At 43.7% G+C, this 25,625-nt stretch overlaps 1 protein-coding gene across 2 annotated transcripts; it reads left to right on the top strand.

Annotated features, from left to right (window-relative positions):
* Positions 1 to 286: 286 nt before the first annotated feature.
* yes1 (YES proto-oncogene 1, Src family tyrosine kinase) lies at positions 287 to 25,594 on the top strand. 2 transcript variants are annotated; one of them, XM_053437451.1, is made up of 12 exons: positions 287 to 523; positions 9,812 to 10,102; positions 11,744 to 11,843; positions 13,461 to 13,559; positions 14,543 to 14,646; positions 15,142 to 15,291; positions 17,192 to 17,347; positions 19,428 to 19,607; positions 19,926 to 20,002; positions 20,796 to 20,949; positions 21,562 to 21,693; positions 23,642 to 25,594. In XM_053437451.1, the coding sequence occupies exons 2-12, from the start codon at positions 9,820 to 9,822 to the stop codon at positions 23,848 to 23,850; spliced, it is 1,644 nt and encodes a 547-aa protein (XP_053293426.1). In that variant the 5' UTR covers positions 287 to 523; positions 9,812 to 9,819; the 3' UTR covers positions 23,851 to 25,594. The 2 variants fall into 2 exon arrangements, with proteins under 2 accessions (XP_053293426.1, XP_053293425.1); XM_053437450.1 differs by having other exon boundaries at positions 287 to 719.
* Positions 25,595 to 25,625: the final 31 nt, after the last annotated feature.

Raw genomic sequence — 25,625 nt, 5'->3', positions numbered from 1 at the left:
CATGACGATTTAAGTAAGGAGTAAAAGTAACAATGCATTGTAATTATTTGACTTTATAACATGGAGTGGCAAAGAGAGACGTACATTTGGAGCATAAAAACAACAAGAAAGTTGCTTGTCCATGTTTAGTTTAGAAAGCAGACTTGTCCCAGATGTCATGAAGGACCTTGATGTTTCATTATCATCGATAGCGAAAGAAAAACTACTCAAAAGAATAACTTTTGTAGTAATTGGCGCTTGAAAAGCCGAAAGTCCGAGCTTCATTGGAGCGCCTGAACGCACCGTGATTCCTCCTTTGGCCTCGTCGGCTCCTCGGTGCTCGTCCGGCTATTGTTGTGCGTGTTTCAGGGAAACCTCGACCCGCGAGCAGGCGCCGATTTCTGGATATTCTCACAGTTCGGACTTCGCTCCGAGCTCCGCCGCACAAAGCGCTGGTTGTCGGCCCGGCGACCTGCGTCCTGCTGCGGAAGGAACATCCAGGATCCCGGCAGGCGGAGGAGGAGGAGGACTTCGGGCTGCAGAAGTGAGTTAATCGGTATGGGACAGGCTGAGGTTCCACGTTAGAGAGAGAGAGAGAGAGAGAGAAGGATCGTGCCCGTGCGTGTGTCGGAAGGGTTTTCACTTTTCTCTGGATTGTGAAAAAGAGACTAAACCCCGTGCGTAAAGGCACCGGAGGACGCATGTAGCCGAGGAACGACGCTGCTGAGGTCGCGTTGAAGGTAAGAGGAGCGTGGGAGAAGCGCTGGGGTTTGTCCCGGGACTGCGGGCAGCTGGGCCTCGTAGCGCCGTGTCACTTGGGAGAAAGTTGCGCAAGCGGTTTAGGAGAAGTTTCCTCGGTTCGGTTCAAACACTGGATGGTGGCTGTGGCTGATCCAGGAGCAGATCTGTGCGCGTCTTTGCTTTGGAGAGGGACGAGAAAAAAGAAAACTCCCTGAACTGAAAGACTGGACTGGTGCTCTGGTCGTTTTTTACTCATGAAATCAAAAATACAAGGATTCACATACAACCCTGTCTTTGTAGGTTTCACACGTTCATTTAAAGTTTGTTCGAATTTCTTTCACATGACTTCAATACACTTGTAATTCTCTTGTGGGCCTCACCCTATGACCCCCCCCCCCCCACACACACACACATGCACACACACACACAATCAGCTGCTGCAGGCCTCAGCTGTACTGGGCCTTTACTGCTGGACATATTGTATTACAGCAGTTTCCAGAATGACCAAACTCCTGGGAGCCTGTTCCCTGTGCTTTCCTACATGTTCCTCTCAAGCTGCTCTAAATCTGTAGTTTGTGTGTGTGTGTGTGTACAGTGGTTTTAAAACACAGTGTAGTGTAGTAGTACTGTTGTGTTGTGTTGCAGTGTGTGTACATGCTCATACATTCAGCGTTTCTGTGTGAACGGGTCTGATGGTGTGCTTATATACTCTGGTGCCACGGTAATCCTGCTCCATGGTAATCCCTGTGTTAGTACAGCCCCAGTGGACTGGACAGTCCTGTCTCCCTCACACACACACACAGAGACAGACACACACATACACAGCTGGGATGGAGAGGGCTGTTGGCAGAGGAGTGAGGAGCACTAACAGGTGGTGTTGGCCGCGGTTCAGCGACTTGAGTTTTAACTGGAGACGTGAAGGATCCTCGGGTTCTCGTCCACAGTCCTCTCAGCATGAAAAAGACTCACACTATCGTTACAGTAGACTCATGAGACGCTGAGTGAATGTTAAAGTCTGACTGCGACACACTTACGGGTTAGGAAAAGGAACGGAACTATGAATTTGCGATTCTTCGTGTATCCACAGTGAGCGACGTGGGCACAGAGACCAAGAAGAGCTCCTCTGTTTTTTACAGCTTGAAGATTGGCTTTTATTCCACCCCAGCCTCGCTCTGGACCCTTTGACAGGCACAGCAGGTGGCCCCAACGGCATGAATGGATGCGGAAGGAAGTTCCTCTTTCTCCTCCTCCTCCTCCTCTTCCCCCTCCACTCACTGTGATTGGCAGAGATGGCAGGCTGCCCTGAAGATAAGGCCGAGCTGCGCCTCAGCGAGTGTGCCAGGGCAATTACTGTATTAGACATCAGTGACGGTTCACAGCCCCATGTAGTGTCCCATCTCCCTGTGATTTACGCTGCAAGTCTGTCAACTCAGTTCTGGGTGTTATACAGTGGATTTATGTTTCAGACTACGAGAGGTTTGGTTGTAGACTTCATGTGCTGGTGTTTGCACAAGTCATGGAAAAACCCTCAGGAAACACTGATGCAGATACTTGTCTCCCCGACTGTTTGTGGTACAGCTGAAAGGATCAATGAAAAACAAATCAACATCATTATAGTGTTCGATTCGACTGCTGTGTAGACCAAACAGGCAATTTGATCATATCAACTTCCACGGGGGTAAATTGAGATTTACATTTTACATCCTAAATGGTGACTCAATCTGTTTTGGTGCCTTAAGCCCAATTCATGCTTCTATGTGGAAGCTACGCCGCAGCTGGAGAAAGTCCAGAACCAATTGGCCGGACATTTCCTGGGGTTTTAGTCTGAAAACTACTTCACAAACAAATAACAAATATGTTGCTGATACTAATCACAAAGTCATACTTTTGTCAATTACACATACTAAGATAGTTTCCCCCTGTCAACCAGCTGTAGCAGCGTGCTCTTATCTCGCCCCTGTGATGCACTGTGACACTACAGCACTACGTTACATCACTGCTGGGAGCGGCCACAGTGCAAAGACCTGACCACACCTCACTGGGATGCCGAATGTCGTCAGTGGGCGCTCGGACAAAAAGTTTTCCTTTAAAAAAAAAAAAATACAATGGGTTGAGCTAATGAGGGTGTGTAGCTGAGACAACAGAAGAAGGGCTGCACCTTTCAAACATTCTCATTATTGAGTAATCGGCTGGTTATTGGTTATCTGATTATTGAATGTCTAAAAATAGAGACCACGCTGAAGTCAGTCGTCAAAACCTCAAATATATTCAGTTTACTATGAGATGGAGCTGAGGACTAACCAGTCATTTCATTTCAAGAGGCTGGGAAAAGATAATATTTGACATTTTTATATATTAACTGTTGATGAATTGTTAAAATAGTTGCCGGCTATTTTTGTGTCAGTTGATTTAATGTTTTAGCCCCAGATGAGGAATAATTTTGGAAGTTCAGTCTGGACAGATATTATTTCTGATATGCAGCTAGAATACTAGATGGAGAGTGGTTCGTGTGGAAGTTGCTTGTCTCTCTCATCAAGTTGCTTAAGATTAACTTTGCTTAAATATAATTGTCTGAACTTGAAAATCTAGTTAAAACCTCTGTTAAATTTTTACTCAGAGTTCCACTGCTTCCTGTAGCAGCACAGTTTGCCTGGGTTTTGTTTGGAGTGGCTTCACAGATTACACAAGGCAGCAGCTCAAAGGTCGAAGGGCCTCTCCCAGATCGTATCATCTTATCTGAGCGGTCACGAGAGCTGCGGCTCACTTCCTGTCACTGAATGTGAAATCACACGGACTTCACTGCAGGCATTCGTTCTGTATTATCAGGTCGGCTCTGAGGAAATTCTGGAATTTCCGTGATAAAAATAACCTCAAATAATTACACGCAGCCTGGACAACGTCAGAGCTAAATATAGAGGGACCAAACGATTTTTTGTTTGTTGTTTTGTACCCATGTGATATTTATCAATAGCAATATAACAGAAGTTACATGTATTGGATTGTACACTTACAAGGAGGAGGCATAACATGTAAATGTTTTTTATGTGGTACCACTGTATAATACTCAGTTTTGCTAAAGAAGAGTTTATATCCCCAACCATCACTAAGTCTGTAAACTAGAAAGAAATAATAATGTGATAATTATCTTTATCGACAGATATGATTCATTTAAAATCTTGATATACTTTTTGGCCAATCGTCTATTCCCTCTGGAGGAATCCAATTTTCCTGCGTTTCTTTCTCCTGAGAAAACTGTCAGCTCCTCCCTGTATAACTGGGTTATAAACATAATCTGAATCTGGTCTCTCTGTATAAATGGAGTCAACCGTTCGGCCTGATAACTTGTGGTGTTGGGATGTTTTTGTTCTTCCCTGAACGTCGCCTGCATGCCAGCTACAGCCGGAGCGTCCCTCCTGCGGCTCTCTGGCATTGTTTGTATTCGACCCTGTGGGAAGCGGCAGCCTGTGTCTCCTCAATCTGACACGGCAGCGCTGGCAGTTTGTCACACAGCCTCGCATGTCACATGTCCTTGGATGGGCTCTGCTTCCAGCATTTGTTTGGAGCACATACCACTCCCCTGTGTGTCTGCTTGTACAGTATGGCAGGGAGTAAACTAATTCACAAATATGTGTAGGAGCATATATGGATTCTTCTTTTTACATTTCAATGCCAGATTTCCAGGCTGGTTTAAAACGTAATTATGTCTTTTGCATGGACGTATAACTTTTACACTCGGACCAAAGTGGATTTAAAAAGACTTTGGGGTTCTAGTTATGTGAAGTTTGTCAAAAATGTTCCACTAAGTTGTGTTTACTGTGTTGATGTAGAGCCACCGAAAGAATGAGACACTGCTTCCAGATTAACTCACTGTGGACATAACAGCCTCATTTAGAAAACCATCTGTGAGAGAATATTCACTAATCTGCCTGTAAATTTATTTTCTTTGAAGTCGATTTGAGACGTCAATAGTTTTGGTAAATTTGTCAAAAGATCATTGTGTTGGCCACAAATATTCCCTGACTTGTTTCTCAGTTTAATGTATTTTCATAGATGATTTTTTCTTTTCGGGACTCAAACTTATGCTCCAAATGTATTTCGGATAAAGTCATCCATGAAATAGAATTTGTCGTTTACTGCCATGATTTTATTCACTTTTCTGCAGTGATAAAACTGTCCACTCACACCAGCTGTGGTTGTGAATCTGCCCCCGCGTGTGGAAGCATCTGCTTGTTTTGAATATTGAATTGGAGCACTTGGTTTGATTGATTGCCGGGGGTTTGTCGGCTCCACTGTAACGATGGCGTGTCTGTGCCCTTATTAGCATTCGCGCTGCTCAGTGTTAGCATGTGTATGGGATTGTGAGTCTGTTGGGGGAGCACCACTAGGTACTTTCTCTTTGTCCATAACAAAAGGTAGATGGGGCCGAATAAAGAGCCTTTCTCTTGGTCCTGAACGGGCAGAGGTGAGGTTTTCTCCTTGGGTGGTTTTCAGAGCTGCGTAGTGGATTCCTTATCTAAAAGGTTTTGTTATTTAAACCAAAAGGTATTTATATCAAAGACCACTTTCTAAATGGAGGGTAACTACAACCGTGATCAATACGTTGGTGATTTTTGGGATGGAATATCACAGCTTGACATTTTAGAGACAGATTCGTGCAAACTATACAATCTGTTAAGTAGCATGTGTGCTATTAAAGTTCAGCCCAAGCAGCCTCTATTTAGCACTACATTTAGATCTAGAAGGATGTGAGGAGGGCGAATACCTCCAGCAAGGCGGCTAATTCCCTATCTCGACTATTTCAAAATTCCTTGGTTCGCCTGTTTATCCGAATTTACACCAAACTCTGTATTTGCAGCCTCGGAATAATGAAATCATTTTTCTTGTAGTCTTGTGTTTGACATGTTTTCATTGAGCTACTGAAATTCTTTATTTGCCACATTTTTACCCAGTAGCTCTTTGAGTGGGAATAAGAGTGCGCCAGGGCCTGAGTATGAACAGCAGCAAAATGTTCTTCCTCTCAATGGACTCTGGCTTTCTCTCAGGAAGAGCTGTGAAGTCTCTGTAGCAGCCAGAAAAGTGAACCTATCATTAAAAACAAGACCTTCTTATTCCTTCTGTATTAATGTTATCCTTATTGAGTTATTGATAAGTGACATTTACTATGAATACAATATCCCCAGTTTCATTCTGGATTTCCCCCCGAAGGCCACGTCCTGTATTTTTTGCCAAAGAGGAAAGGTTTGACGTGCCAGATCACGTGCCAACCCTGTGGGCTCGCTCAGGCTTGTGATCTTTTCATGGCCATTTTACAAGCAAGTCCTCTGGGTGCGTTATACAGTGAATGGGAAAAGGTTGCCAATTATTAAAGAGAGGGGAGGTTTTAACATAGTTCTCAGCCTGTAATTACATGACAGAATTGAGGATCATTAATCAGAGGAGTCGTTTAAAGAAAGGGAAACCGCTGTAGGAGTCATGAAGTCATCCAGAATTATTGATGGAAGCTCAACAAGCGTTTTTAATCTGCAGGAAAGGAATGACTCCCCGTCTATGGAGTTAATCACGGTGATCGGCTTTAAATTAAAGCAGTTAATGTTGCTCATTTGGAGCAACAGAAGCTGACAATCACCATAAATCTGGTTTCATCAGAGACCCAATTCAGACCTGGTATGAACATCCGTCCAGAGTGATCTGATCTCGTCTGGACGAACCCAAATACATCCTGAGATTCAGACTCCTCTATATATTCACACTGGGTAAAAATAACATAATTGGGAGTGGAGTGGGGGGTAAGATCGGTTCACAAGTGGTCACAGGAGACACATTCAGGACACACTTTAAAACCCCACGTGTACTTAAATCTGTCCACTTGTGATCAGAGCTCTCAGGTCGCCTGGTCTCAACAGGACCAGTTACCTCCAGTCTGAAGCTTTTGTTTCCAGGTCACAGATTCCAAACATTCTTCCCCTCTTTAAACTCTCTTTTCCTCTTTCAACGTGTTTTCTCTCAGGTCGGTCGTCGGTTTGCAGTAGCATCAGCTTCAGGGTTAGGCACTAAGGGTTGAGGACATTTGGAAGCAGGCAGTAGTTGACACGTGGGGACAGGAGGAGGTCAAAGGTGATGGTCGGGGTTATGTTGACCTCTGCTCTGTTGTCAGTGGATTCTGTTGTGATGTTGTGAGACAGCAGAGTTCAAATGTTTCTTTTTATGGCTTAGTTTATAAGAGCGGAGATCTGGGAGTTCAGATTACTGGAGTTAAGCCCAAACAAAACAGGTATTATTTGTCATCACTACTTGACCTAATGCTTGTTTACATGATAAATCATTGGCTCTGTCCCAAATCTCATAATTGTAACTGAGCCACTGGAACAAGGGTGTGTGGTTGTCTCTGTTAGAAAGGTGACACACTTTCAAAATAGTGCAGTGTATGTTGTGGTAACCCAGTAGTTAACTCTAAATCTCTCTCGTCTCTATGTTTTCTGACACACGTGTTGACATCTGCATGTAGCAACTGTGCATGTTCATTCAAATGCAAATGTGTGTTTCAGACTTCACTGACACACAAACACCTGCTTTAGAAATTTTATTCAACTATATTATTGTCATTTTACACCAACTCCATGGCTCTGAGCAGTTGTCTTGCAGAACCACACGCGCTGTAATTGGTTGTTGTTCACAATGCTGGACTCAGCACCAGCAGATGGATGATGTTGTTCATCCTTAGAGGGGAAACATTTTAAATTGAGCTGAGATGACTCGTTCATTTTTCTCTCTTGACTTGTGCAGCGTCACTTTACCTCTCAGACCCCCCCCCCCCCCCCCCCGCTGCTCTTCAGCCTCATAATAATTCCTCCTCCATTCATCCTGTTCCCTCCATCATTCATCTCACTGTCGACGTTTCCGCTGCTTCAGCTTTAACTGTCAGTCGATACTGTTTGTTCATGTGAGGACGTCGATGCACCCTCCATCTGAAACCAGCAGATCCATAGATCGATCGCTGAGCCTCATTAGCTTTAGTTTGTAGCTCTGCCCTTCGTGAGTCAAGGCCAGCAGAGACTTAATGAATGGTTTCCTTGACCAGAGTTTATTAGTTTGATGGATGAAAGTGCTGCTAAATTAAGACCAGCATTAATCCGCAGAACTAAGAATCAATCTGTATTCAGCGTTTCACCTCTTTGGATTATTTGTTTTCCACAATCATATTTCACTTGTGGAAGAGTCATAGTAGTAGTAGATTTTCATAGTAACAGTAGGAAAAAGACACTTAAACTTGCAGCAAAGGACTTTAATATATACATGAATAAATAAATGATCTCGTATATTAAATCCTCTGAGAAACAAGCTCACATGAGGATTTTTCTGTCAATCAGTGCCAGTGTTGTCATGAACCCAAACTCATAACTTCCACATGCTTCCTGCATAAATATCTTAGAATCAATACTGAAACAATGGCATGAAGAGTCTATTCTAGTCTATTTTCACTAAATAAAAGAATATGAGTATGTAGTGTGTAGAGAGCAGACCTCTGAATGAGTGCATGGAGTCATCTGTGTTCACTACTATAGCGTGCAGGAAAATAATCCCGTGCTTGAGCTATTAATCCTGTGTTTGAGCCTCATCACTCTCACTGCCAGACTTATTTTGTTACTCAATAAAATTGTAGTTTATGCCTATTTTTTTATATATATATTGTTTTTTATACATGAAGATGTAATCTGTATATTTATAACCTAACGTCCCCTATACTTGATTTAATGTGATTTATTGTAGATATTGCATATTGAACAGGATTAATCAGACTTAAAACACCTCCGTGGCGGAGGCCTGTCCTCCACCCTGTCCGTGACAGATATTTGAAGCTTTGCTGTAACATGTTACTACACAAGTCACAACGTGTATCATTGACCGTGGATCAGTCCTGGAGTCGAGTCTTCATCTGGGGCAGCTTGTTTCCATGTGTCCTGTTGACTCTGTAGATGATGCTTTATTCTCATGATAAGACGCACCCGTACAAACACACTGATGCATTATCTGATGTACAGTGTTTGTTCCCTGGGAAGACGTGAGCAAACAACTCACTCACATGATCTTTCCAAATCCGAGACAAACACCAACTGAGACCATAAAAATACTGAGGAAGAATTTGTTTTATCTTTTGTGTCGCATGACGAATTTTGATGGTTGTCTTTGAAGAATAGAAAACTCACACTCTCACAGGTCTTCATATATCAGTCAGCTCAGGAGGGGAGGGGCACCAACTCTTAAGACCTCTGAAAGCTGTGATGGAATGATCTCAGGGGAGAAATGGCCCTGGGACGTAATACGATCTAGTCTCTACCTCGGCTTGTTGAGCTTTTGTTGGAACTTGTGAAGTCTTGTGAGGTCACTCGTTGGCCTTCAGTCTTTGTTTCTTCTCGGTGGTAGTAATGCTGAGACCCTCCAAAGAGCTTCAGGCTAGTGTGAAGAATATCACGAATATGTCTCACTTTCTCACCCTCGTGACGAAGCACATAATCTGGCATTGTTAGCTGTCAGTGATTTATGAAGTGTCCAGGCTAATTCCGGTTCATGTTAGAGTTGTTAAATATTATTATGTTAACCAAGGAGTGACAGTTATTCTTGCATATGGTTTTCCTATGCACCTTTTTACCAAAAGTCTTTGGAACTTTTAAACCAAGGAACTTTTCCCACGGACCGCTGTCATGTGAACAACCAAGCACTACCACAAGCAGTTCCACTCCAGTCCACCTGGCAGCGGTAATGATGACGCCATGCAAACCCTGTTACATTACAGCAACAATGGTTGAGATTGAAAGTTTGCTGCGGTTGATGCTGAATTACAGTTTAGAAAATGGGATTATTGAGTCAACGCTGGGAAAGAGACCAGCACTAGTCACAAGGTGCATTCTTAATTTAGACCCTGGTCCCTGGTGGAAACACACACTGTTCCTATAAAGGTTCCTAGTTCCCGCGGTGGAAACGCAGCTTTAGCAGTAGGAATCAAACATGTGTGCACTCCTGCTTATGACCTTATCAATATAAATGCAAGCAAACAGTTAAAGTAAATGGAACTTGTCCCTCTTCTCTCTTGCAGGCTTGACGATGGGTTGCGTGAGGAGTAAAGAGGACAAGGGCCCGGCCCTGAAGTACCGACCCGATAACTCAAATGCAACGCCAGTAAACTCCCACCTGGGCCACTACGGGCCCGACCCCACCCTGATGGGTCACTCGCCTGCCATGAAGCCGCACAACAACAGCTACAACAGTCACGCCGCCTCCCTCACACCCTTTGGCGGGGCCTCCTCGATCATGACGCCCTTCGGTGGCGCCTCCTCCTCCTTCACCTCGGTGGCCGTGAGCAGCCCCTTCCCAGGCGTCATCCCAGGTCAGTCTGATGAGAGGATTGAAGGTTTCAGGGTGGAACATGGGAGAATCTGGCTTAAAAAGTTACTAGACATGATTGGGTTAGTTATTATCATGTTATCATTCAAATGATTTCATAAAACATTGGGTCCCTAATCCCTACAGAGAACAAGACTGAAGCCTAATGTTCTGCTTTGCCATAGAACCCAAAAGGAAGTAGATACATTTCCTCAACTGAATGTTCTTTCTGAAATCGAATGTTATTTTCCTTTCCCCTTTTCAAACTTTTCCATGTCATCATTATGCGAACACCAGAGTACAACTTTCGGATAAAAAACCCGGCTGAACGTTTGCTATGCACAGGATGTTACGAGCAGCAGATGTTATGCAAATTAAACATTTGAAACAAGTCGGCCGAAACATCAAGGCTGAACAGAAACCCAAAATAAGTCAGTAATATGGGAAGCAGTGCAGCAGGCGTGGCCCCTCCTGAGCCAAAGGAAACAATCGCATGCTCTGAATTCAATGACTTCTGTTAAAAGTAGTTTTTATTCCCAGCAAGACTTTGACTCGGTGAGACTTTTTGATTGAGGCTTTGTCGGGGATGAAAATGACGCTCGGTCACATCGAACGTAATCTCCTGCTGTTCTGGGTGGTTAATGCATCTTAGATTGGATTGGGTGAATTATGCAGTAAACGTACACAACACTGAAGAATGAAGCTTCCTCTCAAAGTGCAACACACACACACACTCACGCACGCACACATGCACTCAGTCCCTGTCTTGCTCTTTAAAGTAGGATAATCTGGCCTGAGGAGCTGCTGTGCATCTAATCTCGCCTGTTCAATTCCCTCCCGGAGATAAACATATCAGTCGTGTGGTCCCTCTGCTCCGTGTCTTCAGACCACGGACCAACCAACTCCTTTCATTATAAACCAAAGATCAAATGATCCGTTTGATTCACGGAGTTGACGTGACGTCAGTGAGGAAGTGGGACACAGTTGTACTCTGTGACACAGATGGAGTATACAGATGGAGTATATAGATGGAGTATACAGATGGAGATTATTAGAATAACAGTTTCATTATCGAATGTGAAATAAGATGAGGCTCGTTGAGAAATTGAATCAAGTGTTAAATATGAAAATAAAGCGGTATAGTACAAATGAGTCTGTCAACGGCTATATTAAAGGAAGCAGCTATTTGAGGCACTGTGTGAATAACTATTTTATTTTTTTATTTTAATATTTATTTACAATTTTCAGATACATAACAAAGTGTTGACAAGACATAAAACAAATTCACAAACAAAAACAAAACATAGGGTAAAAACACACACCAAAAACAAACAACAAAATAAAAACAAGCTGCCAGGCAGATTACTCAATTACATATATGGTCTTTCGGGAATGTTCTCACAATAGCCCTATCTAAAAGATAGGACCAGGTAAAACGAATAAGTGAACAAAGCAATATACTAAATCGTAGCCAGGTAGGTCAGAGTTGTTGTGGAGTTAAAGATATATTGCACTGGGCCAAAGCAGGTCCCCATGTTCTCTCAAACCTTTTCTGTGTGTTGCCTTTGTGGTGTCGCAGTTTTTCGTGTGAATAACTAGTTGTCGTACATGTTCACCTCTAACGCTCAGTTTCTCTTGATTCCAGGCGGTGTAACCTTTTTCGTAGCCCTGTACGACTACGAGGCGAGGACGTCCGATGATCTGTCTTTTAAAAAAGGGGACCGCTTCCAGATCATCAACAACACGTGAGCACGGTTGCTTTTTTTCACACCAACAGACTCCAGCTGATCCAACGTGTGTGTCTGTGTGCGTCTGTGTGCGTGCGTGTGTACATGCTTGCATTTGTGCAGTGACCACGTGTGTGTGCGTGTGTGTATTTGTGTGTGTGTATTCCTGCTTGCATTTGTGCAGTGGCCACGTGTGTGTTAGTTAAATCCCTCATTGTATCCAGGTCTGATATTAAGGCTGAAATCTGTCTGGGTTAATGGATTCCTCTAATGGGCCATCTGTTTAGTCCCCATCGCTTTTCTCCCACCACAGTTTCCTTCTCTGCTTTATATGTGGAAACTGTCGTCTGCTGAAACGTATGTGGCTGCTGCAGCATTCAGCAAAAACAAATAGAATATATATTTAAAAACATCTGAAAAAGGTCATCAGAATATTTTACTCTATCGATCATTTTCTTCAGTTTCCCTCTTTAAGGGTATAATGAGAATAATTTATTTATGCAATTTAAATTTATACAATGCTGTTGTTTGTCATTCGACATCTGTTGTGTTGTAGTTATGTTCTCACAATCTAAAAGAAAACCACAGCAGATATGAAGACATGTTTTTCTCTTCTCGTTCCGTCTGTAATGCTGATGGACTGAATTTATTTCCCAGGTGTGCACAGGTGTGAAAATTGGCTTAGCTCCAGGTGCTCCACATTCTATTCTCCTCATCCATCATATACAGACTTGTACCACTGTCTGTGGTCATGTTGCCTTTCACAGCCATGAATCTGCTGTCTGCTCTCAGAGAAGAGGTGGAGAGCAGGACAGATTTTTCTGTTTCTCCTCCTTCATATTTAAACCCACACATTTCCTGTAAAAGACGCCAGGAAAGAAATCAGATTTTCACATATTTAACGTCCATCTGTGGCCGTCATCCAGAAGCATTTACCACATTTAATTCATTCAATTACCATGTCTTGACTACTTATATTAATAGTTTCCATAAAAAGCAATAAGATTAGGTTCAAACCATAGATTGTAAATATAAAAGTTCAACATTATCAGTTTTCTTCCTTTGTACAATAATAAAAAGCCGAATTATTCCAGAATCTGGTGTCACCATCTTGCTCTTTGGAAATAATTAAGAGCCATTCTGCACGCTCGGTCCTGCCAATATGCACACTCAGCTGATCGTGGGTCTGTCTCATCTGTCCATCATGACGTTTCAACCTGTTTTTATAGCATCAAATAACTAATTTAACAATAAACACATGAAGCATTAAAACTTAAACATGTATAACGTCTACCTAAAATGAAAGAAACAACCTTTGAGAAAAAAACTTAATTTCACAAAAAGCTTAACTTAGAGAGGCTCTGATTCATCAGCGTCCACAGGTTAATAATGTAATATATAGTATCGCGTCAGTCGAGGGACGTCTGATTATTGATGCATTTTGTGGATTAATTGAATTGGCAGATGAACTCCTCCCCCAACACGATGACTCAGATACCTGACGTGGTTGAATGACGCGTAATATGACCTTGTTCTTTATTTATCTTTGTATATGTGTGTACCATCCATCTTCTTTTAGCTTTTAGAGCAGGTTCATTTTTCATTCATGCTTTTGTGCCTGACTGTTCTCTCCAGGGAGGGCGACTGGTGGGAGGCTCGCTCCATCAACACCGGACAGAAAGGTTACATCCCCAGTAACTACGTGGCTCCAGCCGACTCCATCCAGGCTGAAGAGTAAGAGCTCAACGTCATGATTCTACCTCCACGTCTGTGTCCTTCTCTTTAACACTTCAATTATTCTCTTTAATTCTCTCGTCCTCATTCCATTCCTGTTTCTCACCCTGCTCGGTCAGGTCTTCTTTGAGTAAGACGCATTATGCAGCTTGGCAGTCACACATTGTGACTAACCCATCACACACACACACGCACACACACACACACACACACGGGAGGGAGTGTAAAGACAATGGAGCCCTGTATTAACAGTGAGAGCCGGTAGCGTTCCCATTGCTGTTGAACCGGTGCAACAGAAACATTAAGGGAATGTGCAGCTTTAAGACAATGCTTGTAAGTGGTCTATGAGTGGCTGATGGCAATTTTTCTAATACAAACTATTAAAAAGATCCAGTAAACTTTGCCTTTAGTCCCAAAAAGTGACAAATCAGTCGGAAAAGCAAAATATGCCTGTGAGCTGAGACTTGGCTCTTTTCAAACGTCTTTTCAAAGGGTTTGTAGAGTTTCCTTTAAATAGAAAGTGAGGTCTCTCTCTTTAAAGGACGGCAGCCACAATGTTTTATTCATTTATTCATCACACTGATGAAGGTCTTTATGGATTTATCATATGTAATAGAAAGAGTTGCTGCCTGGAGCAAAGTTAGTAATCAGCTTTGATGACATTCGCATGGTCTAAATTAAATATTAAAACTACACCGAATGGGATTTCCAGCTCCGAACACAAGAAATACCTTGATGTTTAATGTCAGGTTATATCAACTATGTTTAATTTGTGTTGTTGATGTTTAAGTTTGCCAATTTTATGCCACGATTTCAGAGAAAGGATAAAACTGTATTGATCCACACACTGGTGGAAATTCACAACATATCACCAACACTTTGTTTTCCCCGACTTGTATAAGAAAGTCCTCCTGCTCGTACAGCATGCATCAAACTGAGGACTCCTCCTGGGACTGACCCTGTGACTGTGTCTCTCTTGACAGGTGGTACTTTGGTAAAATGGGCCGCAAGGACGCCGAGCGCTTGTTGCTGCTTCCAGGGAACCAGCGGGGCACTTTCCTGGCCCGAGAGAGTGAGACGACTAAAGGTACGAGAATTCTTTCTGTTTCGAGCAGAGCTGTGATTATAATGCTGCAGTTTCAATACAACACAATGATGCCGGTTGTATTTTTGTCAGTGTGCGATTGAGAGCCGTCCAGTTACTCCACTTAAACTGCGTCTCCTGTGCAGATAGTGTATAGATATGAAGGTAACCTGATCACATTGACAGGAGTGCACTGCTTCACTTGTGGTTATAGTGGCTGCTTGCTGCCAAGCTGCTACTTAGCTGGTTTGGAAAAGTCGAATGTGATCGCACATTTCCTGAGGTCGATGCCAAAGTGTCCTCGGGTAATTGGGCAAGATATACCCCAATGACTTTACATGGCACAGTCCGATTTATTTATACAGCACATTAAAAACAACAGGATCTGAGCCAAAGTGCTTCACGATCAAAGGAGAGTAATGACAGGTACTTAATGTTGGTTAGACGTCAAGTTACATGTGTTTGTATTGTAATTCCGAGCCTCTGTGTATTTTGCAGGTGCCTACTCTCTGTCTATCAAGGACTGGGATGAGGTGAAGGGAGACAACGTGAAACACTACAAGATCCGCAAGTTGGACAACGGTGGTTATTACATCACCACCCGGGCCCAGTTTGACATGCTGCAGAAGCTGGTGAAACATTACACAGGTATGCAGCATGCCACAGTATCCACACACACACACACACACACAGACACACATCTCACTCTCGTGCAGGTACAGTAGGTAGCATTTAGGCAAAGTGTTGTTTATGACGGGGACAGATGCTCCGGCTCCAGGAGCAGGTTGGTTATTTGTCCTTTCGAACTCGTGTTTTTTTTACTTGCAGTGTGATTTATGTCAAAGAGGTAATTTAGATAATTTGGGGTTTGTTGTATTTTTGAAGGTTCTCTAAAATGTATGTCGTCCTTGTTTCCTACTCTTGTTTAATTTGATGTTTCAGTCAACAGACTGAGTGTTGGCAGAGGAAACTGTATTATTCAGCTGCACATCTGCTCCAGGGAAATGTTTTAGAGTATTGTTTTGCTGAAGCCTTTTTTCTTATCATCTGTTGCATTGACTATCTTCACTGTGTGGAACAAATCCCCCAAAAAGAAACACCATGTGAGGCTACATCCTCACAACTTCATTTTCATTTGGAAACGCACAACTCTGCTTTGGATCCGCTTGGCATCCACACTACTGCAGAGTGTTTGTGCCAATAAAACGAAGAAGTTTGGAAACACAAAGGAAGCCTTTTAATCTGGGTTTTCAAAAAGGGAAGTGTTTGGAAACCATTTCACAGAAACTCACAACCTCTTGCTGATTGGGTCTTTTCATTCAGGACATTCGCTGAATCATCACACTCCTGTGACGTGACCCCTTCAGCCTGCATTAGCCTCGGCTCCCAGTGTAGAGCTCTAGATGGATCACGACAAGCGTTACTGACCTTGTTGCAGCCTTTGTGCAGTTAAACTCTGCATTTTACAACTGTACAACTGCGTAGGAGATTATTTGGCAATCTGTGACAGTTCCTTGTCTGTTAACGTTGCCATTTGCATACTCGGTGTGTATGAGTGTTGACGAGATGTGGATCTTCAGGCATTAGTGTGGACAGGGACAGATACAGAGCCAAACCTTTCATTTGAACAGAGATCTAAATCGTAGATGTATGGATGTAGCCCTAAGCTAAAAAAGAGACATGTCTTCAAAACATGTTTTAGTACAAACCGCTGCACGATACTATTAAGCAGGCCGCTGTCCTCAAAAGTCCCCCAGAGGTTTTTCACAAGAAAGTGTCTGGGTGTAGCAAAGACTGTTTATCGTTGCAAGAATAACAGTCCAACTCGGAGAAGCAGATTCCAATAAACAAAAGGACTTTTGTTATGGGACTCTTTCAACAATTCCTGGTCTTTGCATTGTTGACCCTGCCCTGCTCGTCTCCACATAGCTCATGTCGTTGACTCCCTGACTGAGACGCTCATTAGATCCGAGCTCTGCGTTGCCTCATGTCCCTGGAAGTGTGTCCTCTGAAGTCCATCAGACGTGAGCAGGAGCTGAGAAGAATGGATGTCACCTGTGGAGCGGTTGAATATAACACACTGGCTTTTCATTCTCACTCCCTGTGCAGAAGAAGACAGGGACATTTCACAAGAAGCTCTGTGCTGTCGCTCTCAGCTGAGGTCTCTGTATCTGAAAAGGCTTCTGCACCAGAAACAGCACATTTGATCTCTTTAGTTTGTTTAATAATGAAATCGGGTTCAACGTGTTTCACAATGTGATGGTGAAATAACCAGGAAATTGTATCAGGTCTAGAGGGGAACATAAAAAAGAATGAAATGCTTCTTCTGTGAGGAATGACAGTAAAAGCATTGGGGCTCGGCAGCTCTGTGAATTTGCTTCATTGTACTTTGAGTGTTGTCCACTACAGTTATAAGTGTAATATTGAATTCATGATGTCTGAAGTCCTTTTACTGTGGTATGACTGTTAGGATGCACTTAACGCCTGATCCCTGACCAGCTCCAAACCTTACCTTCTTGTTTTTGCCCTTTGTGTCTGTTCCTCTCAGAACATTCGGACGGTCTGTGCCACAGACTGACGACCGTGTGCCCGACAGTGAAGCCTCAGACTCAGGGACTGGCCAAGGACGCCTGGGAAATCCCTCGAGACTCCCTCCGACTGGAGGTCAAACTGGGACAGGGCTGCTTCGGAGAGGTCTGGATGGGTAAGAGGCCGATGCCGTACTCCACCACACAGTGCATCGCGTGTTTCACATACACACTGACTCACATCTGCTATGCATACAGTCTTGTAATGTGGTCTTTGCATGAATCTGACCAAAAACAAAACACTGCTCGTAAACTCTTTGACTATTATTATGGCTGTGTAGGAATTTTATTTTCGTGAAGACCACTTGTGCTCTCATCCACTGACTGGACGACTTAGTGCAGTTTACTTTTGGGAATGTGGAATAGACGTACCACTTAGGCCTGTTAACCGGCTGGCTGCATGATTTCTGTGGAGCCACTTATACTCCATTAGAAGAAGGTTGGATTAAAATTAGATGGAAGGACACAGCTAATATCATATTTATACAATTCCCTCAAAGGTCAACACTGAATGTCACATGCGTTAAGTTGACAGTTTTATTGCCTTACAAGCAACAACTTAGGAATAAATAAAACAACACAATGAGTGTAACCTCCAAGTTAACACGATGACATCCAATAGTTCAGTCTTGGTCCTTGTGAATGTGAATCAAATGATTTATTACTTAATACCTTTTACATACATACATTAAATCCTATATCCACAACAAACATTCCTACACTCTGTTGTAAAGATTATTTTACACAAACACATATCATGAATAAGTAAAGAGTAAAAACAAGTGTGTACATACAATATGCTTACACAGCCATTAGTGCTTCCATCCAGACACACAGTATCCACCGTGCATTATTTATGATTATTTAATGTTAAACAATCCAGAAGTATTGAAGGCATGTGAGCAGTGTTCATGGAATGATTCATGAAATGGAGTGGAAGGGACCTCGGCCCGGAGCTCGCCTTGCTGCCACACTGACCCACATACTGATGCAATGCTGATTACTGATTGCTGTTGGTTTGTCACACACACACACACACACACACACACACACACACACACACACACACACACACACACACACACACACACACACAGAGATCTTGGTGATCACAGGTCACCTCCTACACTTCCCCGGGCCGTGTGTGAGACGAGCGGCCTTTCAGCGCACGCCGCTCTCCTCTTTCTTCTCCCACTCTTTCATTAAGCCCGGCCTGGAGCGAGCCTCGACCTGCAAGCCTCCACCGAGCCATCCCAGGAATCCCTGTGTGTCGCTCCCTGCACTGTTTGTTCACGATGGGTTTTCAGCTCTCCACAGTGCAAATCCCTCCTCTGCCCATGCGTGATTCTGCTTTCTAAATAAGCCATGTGTGCTCGTGGCTTTGGCTCCCACTGCTCTCCTGTGTCCGCCTCATATTATTACCAATAATCATTGCTCCACTTTGTCCTTCAGCGTATGTGTGTGTGTGTATGTGTGTGTGTGCAGCTAGTTCAATACGATTCATTCATGAAGGTCAGCAATATGACGGAAGCGGTAGATCTCCCGGCTCAGCTCTTTGTATGTAAGCAGGGCGTGAGTAAGTGGCTCTCAACCAGGAAGTGGCTGATTATTTAAACTGTCGTGTCCCTTCACTCCCCAGTGGCTCGTTGCACATGGGAACGCTGCCAGAGATCATTGGCAACGCAGTGGAGTTTAGGATTGGCTTTTTCAATCACTTACAAAAGGAGGAAGAAAAAGTCTCTTTTTAGTAGAGTCAGTGTTTTAGTGTCACAGTGAAAAGCTGCTGTCAGACATGCACTAAACTCTGGAAGTTTTTCTGAAATCTTCTGGACAGGCTGCTTGTGACAATGCACTCAGTCGCTCCTGACATTTTCCAGAAATGTGCCTGCATCCCCCCCGGGTAAAATGTCCTGATAATGTGAGAATGCAGAGGGAAGATGTCCAGCGAGCAAGTGGGCATGTTGATAACGTTTCTAGCACACAACAGATGCAAAACTTCAAACACCACCAAAAAGGAATACAAATATCTCACGATGAACACGAGGTAGAAGATGAAGACAAATATGTCCACCTGGAAAGACAACAAGACTGTCGACCTTTCGGTGATAATGTCCTGTGTTTATCTCCCCTAACTAAATGAACGTGCCTTTATTTATTGTCTAATCTAACACTAGTGACTGGTTTGTTTTTATTCAGGCACATGGAACGGCACCACCAAGGTGGCGATCAAGACCCTGAAGCCCGGCACCATGTCCCCGGAGGCCTTCCTGCAGGAGGCTCAGATCATGAAGAAGCTCCGACACGACAAGCTGGTGCCTCTGTACGCGGTGGTGTCCGAGGAGCCCATCTACATCGTCACCGAGTACATGGGCAAAGGTAAGAACAGGATGACACACAGAGAGAGGGAAACACTCGAAGATGATTGGGAAACAAGTGATGGAGATGGATACAAAGGAGAGAAAGTGAATTATACAAAGTTCATCAGTCAAACATAGCAAAGTTTCAATATATATCAATGTAATACTCATGTGCTGTGCTTCTATTACACATTTATTTATTTCATTTTTTATATTTTACCTCAGATTTGCTTAATCTTGTTATGTGTTCATCTCTGCTGAGTTTATTCTTGTATTTTGTCCTCACACACACGGACGCTCTGTCCCTGCTTGACTGTCGTCTTCTTGACTCTGACAGGTAGCCTGCTGGACTTCCTGAAGGAGGGCGATGGTGGATACCTGAAGCTGCCGCAGCTGGTGGACATGGCTTCACAGGTAGGAACAAAACGCAGCATCTGAATATGAACAGAGACGCAGCAGCTCCTTGTTTCCCTGCTCCTGCCCCGACTGCTGGTCTCACTCAGCCGGAGGGAAGGATGATTATGCATCTGCAGCAAAACAAAGAGACTTCCATGTGGACGAATGTGTGTGTGTTTGTGTGTGAGTCAAATATTTAGTCCCTGTGAGTAAGGGTTCCTGTTTGTTCTCCATCTGGCTGTCATATTACTTTAATATCCAGCCTGATATCTCTACCCTCCTCTCCCTCACCTCCTGCACGAGCCTCCCCTCGTTCTCCTCCACTTAACTGCCTGTAGCACTTAAACACTGCTCATCAGAGGCCACTTAAGCTCACTGGTTCAGTCGCCCACTGTGATCTGCTCTTAATTCACCACCCACCCCCCCACCCCCCACCCTCTCCTCACTCAGCCGAGTGGAAAAGTGTTTGAGAATTAGAACGAGGCTGAATCCCTGAGACGCCTCGGAGGGAGTTGACAGCCAGTGTGAGGAGGTCGGAGAGACGGGTTCAATGGTTCTTCTTGTCACATGTGCTGATATCACTGTTTTGACTCTGCATTCAAATCTGGGTCAGATCTACATGAATGAAGAGTGTCTTTCCCAAAATGACAACGCACTGTAACCAGTCTTTAGTTTATGTTTAGATGAGTTTTTTTATTATTCTATTAAACCTATAAACGAGCTTACAGTGACGGCTTCATTTATCTGCATCCTGAACTGGTTCTCTGCTGATTCTCTGTCTGATTCTCGGCTCGGTCTAATCTGTTGGCAGATCGCAGACGGCATGGCCTTCATCGAGAGGATGAACTACATCCACAGGGACCTGAGAGCTGCCAACATCCTGGTGGCTGACAACCTGGTGTGTAAGATCGCCGACTTCGGCCTGGCTCGGCTCATCGAGGACAACGAGTACACAGCCAGACAAGGTGTGTGTTTGTGTGTTTGTGTGTGTTGCACATAGATTCGAGAATTTGAACAAACAGACATCACATTTTTTCTGAATGCTTAAATTCTGACCATGTACCTTCAATTCATGTCTTATCGTCATTAGAGCCTCAGACTGGTTTTAAAACATAATATTGATGGTTGATGGTCTTTAATATATTATGTGATCATGAACGGAATATAAGAACTTGGTATTCCTGCTCTCTGAAGATGTGACATTGGACCTGTGATTGTGAGGAACTACATTTTCTTGACTAAACAGGAAAATAATAACAGTAAACAATCAGCAGGATGATTATTTACAGCCCCAACACCAGTTTGTAATAACACCTTTTTGTAATCAACACTTATCACAGCACCAACACATTTCTTTAATCACACGTTGTGTCTAATTAAGGCCTTAATTTGATTTCTAGCCAAAATAATTAGCAGCAAAGTATCTGATAAGATATTCACACCATTTCCTACATTTAAAAAAAAAAATGCTATATTTAATGAATTGAAGAAAATAGTCAGCTAATGAATCCACGATAAACCAAAGTGGTTGTTGAGATCTATTCCACCTCCTTGACTCCTCCTTCTTTCCGTACCAGGAGCTAAATTCCCCATCAAGTGGACGGCTCCTGAAGCGGCTCTCTACGGCCGCTTCACCATCAAATCAGACGGCTGGTCGTTTGGTATACTACTGACTGAACTGGTGACTAAAGGCAGAGTACCATACCCAGGTGAGGAAACCAGTTTAACTTCACCTTCTCTGTTGAATTTCCTGTTTTAGTTCCCCATCATCTTCAAGACATTGCTCCTGAAGACACATGAACGTGGAACATGTCATGGGAAACAGGAATAATTCACTGTGTCTTCAACATGCTGATCTGATTCAGAGGCTTTTAATAGTGTTTTCTAACACGAGGCAAATCAGAATAGAACAGAACTGCTTATAGATGATATGAGTCAACGCAGATGTCCAATGATTTATCACTACATGGGAAAGTACCCCTTACTCTCCCTGTTTCCCTGCCGCCTCATTTCTGCCCCCTGCTGTTTGTGAGCGGCACTGCATCCTGTCTGGTGTGGACAGGGTTTGACTGGCACTGATTACAGGCTGTGCCATATGGCAGACTTAACCACCATCTCTTGCGGAGGACCATCTGGCTCCTCTGGCCTCCTCGGTCTCAGTGCAAACCGTTCAGTTTAATGAATCCACCACAGAGAGTTCTGAGGGATGAACCCCCCCGAACCTTGTCTCAAAATGCTTCTATGACTCACGGGGCCATTTGCGGCTCTCGTCCTGACGTGCTGCGGTATTTTTGGGGACTTCTATTTTGGTTCCCCGGGTAGAGCAGAAGGCAGGTATACCAAGCGTCTGCATGGGAACACATCATCTCTATCTATTATGGTCTGGAGGTATAAATAGATACCTATATACAATCTCTCGTATATGACAAGCGGAAGATTTCAGACATAAATCACCTTAACAACCCTCCGCATCCGACACCACCATTTCCTGGCCTCAGCAGTTGCTGCCGCGGGCTTCTCCTCTCTGCGAGTGTGAGATAATCTGATCCCCACTCTCCCACAGTGAGATGCGGGGGGCGGAGGGGGGGGGGGGGCGGCGGGGGGGGGGGATGCGACCATGACCATGACCACCGACTCTGTGTCATAACCTCTTTTAGCCGCAGTTAAGCCCCCCCGTGGAGCCGTCTCTGTGTCACAGGGTTCAGATCGCTGTCTTCCCGTCCTGGGAAGGAATCCACCACTGTGGGGCAGGAAGGAACCGGACATGTGCTGTTTGGTATTTGTTTGAAAATGCTGCAGCTGCAAAGTTAGACACTGGTAATGTTTTATTCGATATTTGAACACCGAGATAGACGTTTTATCTTATCTAATAATTCCAGAAATCTCGGACTGTATGTATATAGCTCTCATATCTTGAGAACCGTTAATCTTATCGGCTTCACACTTGGCATGTGTGTTGTTAAGGGCCCAAGGAAGTGCAGCGTCGACTTTTGTGAGATTCGGTCAAAGGATTCCTTCAATATTTCTAAACATTGCAGGGGACGGCCCTCTGGTCTGTGTGGTCACGACAACTGATGGTTCAGCTCAGGGTTCTGTGCATCGAGTCGAGCTTCACTGAACCTTTTATAAACCGGTGAACAGCTCTTTGTGCAGCAGCTGTAGCTCCAGGGTTCTATGCACTGAGTCCAGCAGCAGGTCTTTACACACTGCAGCTCAATAACTGCAGGTCACAGTTTCAAATAGAAAACGTCAACCATCATTACCAGTGACCAAGAAACAGCCCGTTCCAAACAGGCAGGTTTCCATTGATCACTGCACTCATTTCTACAAATCACTGGGTTTTAACCTTCAAATTGACTTCAAATATTCCAGGAAATAATGACCCAACTTCCACAAAGTGTTTTCTTCTTGAACACAGTGGCTGCGTGGGCTTGTTCCCCCACTGTCAGCTGCAGGAAGCCAACATCTTCTGATGCCGGCAGCTGCATACTGGGTTGTTTCCAAATCAAATGTGTTCACCAGCTAAATCTATTTCCTTAGTTTCACTCAAATAACCCAGGATGATTTGTGGGGCAAGTTTTTTATCAAAGTTTCATATTGTTAACTTCCAAAATCCCTGCTGTCCATTTACATCCTGTTACTTGTTCTCTTTCCCAGGTATGGTGAATCGAGAGGTGCTTGAGCAGGTAGAGAGAGGGTACCGCATGCCCTGCCCCCAGGGCTGCCCCGAGTCTCTTCATGAGTTGATGAGGCACTGCTGGAAGAAGGAGCCGGATGAGAGGCCCACATTCGAGTACATCCAGTCCTTCCTGGAAGACTACTTCACAGCCACAGAGCCACTGTACCAGCCGGGGGACAACCTCTAGTCTGATTTCAGGACAACGTCTCTGTCGCTGCAGAGAAGAGCATCGCAGAGACTCGAAGCACCGGACAACAGAGGAGTTCCACAAGGCTGCGGACGCTTGGCTGAAGCTGCAGAGAAAGAGATTTTTACAAACTAGTCCACGACCACACTGGCTCACGTGCAAGTGCAAGGAAAGAAATAAAGCATTTTTCTGAAGTAGTGGTTTGTCCCTTGTGATCCCGGGGACCAAATATTTGAGGAGGTGTCCAAGTGTGCAGATTGGTGCTGGTACGTTGAGCTCTGGGAACCCTGCTAATCAGAGTAATCCACATGGACCGGCCACAACACTGTGATCCAACAGAGAGGGATTGTCTCCTGATTTCAAATCTACTTGCAGATGCACAGTTAGTTTTTTACTTTTTATAAATGATAGATTTCCTCTCATCTGTTCCGATTCTCCCCCTTTTTATTTTTTTGTTTTCTTTAACAAACATGATGCTTCGATATTGGAGTCGAGATCTTTTTGTATGTACGAACTCGAGTGTGGTTGGTTGGTCGATGAGTGTGTTGGTTTAAAGAGGCCAACAGCTGTGGTTGAGTTGTGAAGTATGTGCTGTGACTGTAAAGCGTCGTTAGAGGGCGGTGAGTTGAAGTCAATGGGGGGGGAGAGAGATGGATGTGAGAATGTACTGAGATCAGATGTTCACGCAGGATGTGCAGGCAGTGTGTGTTTCAGCAGGTGTTATCAGACGGAACGAATGAGAAGATGAAAGTGATTTTGAATGATTCTTTTTAACACTTGAGCAGAGAATCACATCTGTTTTATTACGTTTCTACATTTGTCATTTAAACCCGGGGGACTTAAAATCATTAAGATGTATTTTGATGTTTCACAGATGCAAAAAAAAAGAAAAGAAAGGAGATTTCTCGTTTAGCATTTTATAAATGTTTAGAAATGGACACTTCAGCTGTGAAATGGAAGTCGAGTGGAGATTTTTTTTTTGTCTTCTCCGTGCACAACCCTGTAAACAGACTCTAACCCAGTTGTCGTCACGTCGCACACGTCTACACAGTTTAATGATGCAGTAGATGAGTCGGTGATCGACGGACGAGGGGACTGTTAGATGTGTTAACTTCATGTTGTTGTGTCACGCTGAAATGCAGCTGTTGTGTTTCCTCCTGTTCGGTAAAATCCCCCCAACTCTTCACACGTCAGGTTCTGTGTCTGCCGGTGGGAAACTTGCATCCAAACCCAATTCTGCAAAAAACAAATCTCTTAATTTGTCAATGCAACTATGCAAAAAAAAAACATCCAGCAATGTTTACCAAGAATATATGTTTCTCTATTTTGATCCTATGGTTTTTCCCCGAACTCTTATTCCCCCGGTGGTGAACGTGATGGATCACTTCTGGAACGAGAACCATATGGAAGCAGAAGAAACACCTTGCACATGCTCGGCTCCACACAGGGCCTCAGAGCTTTATAGAGATTGGGAATTTAAAGTGTTTAGAGGTACTTCCACTGTGTGATGAGAGATTTGAGATGATGTCATTCAGCAAGGAAGCTCAAAGAATTGGACAAAGATGTGAACAGTTTCTTTTTTCTTTTTTGTTATTATTTCTTTTCTGTGCGTCGCTCACAACAACCTAATATGTGATCGCTCCTAAAAGGTGGGGACTTGAACTAGTGGAGAGATTATAATGAAAATACTGAGAATGGTAACTAATATGATTTTTGTACAGAAAAAATAAAAGTTTTACTCAAAGTTTTCCCTCAGGTTTCTTTTTCCTCCTCAT

Source organism: Pleuronectes platessa, chromosome 13 (assembly GCF_947347685.1).
Source record: "Pleuronectes platessa chromosome 13, fPlePla1.1, whole genome shotgun sequence".
NCBI classification, from domain to species: Eukaryota; Metazoa; Chordata; class Actinopteri; order Pleuronectiformes; family Pleuronectidae; genus Pleuronectes; species Pleuronectes platessa.
Note: the sequence above shows the minus strand (reverse complement) of the source record. Positions and strands in the feature narration are given on the sequence as shown.

Excerpts from the sequence above, each read along its gene's own strand:
- yes1 (XM_053437451.1), top strand. The coding sequence starts at position 9,820 with ATGGGTTGCGTGAGGAGTAAAGAGGACAAGGGCCCGGCCCTGAAGTAC. Across the intron at positions 19,608-19,925 it reads CACCGAGTACATGGGCAAAG|GTAGCCTGCTGGACTTCCTG; the intron begins GTAAGAACAGGA and ends TGACTCTGACAG. Across the intron at positions 20,950-21,561 it reads CGAGTACACAGCCAGACAAG|GAGCTAAATTCCCCATCAAG; the intron begins GTGTGTGTTTGT and ends TTTCCGTACCAG.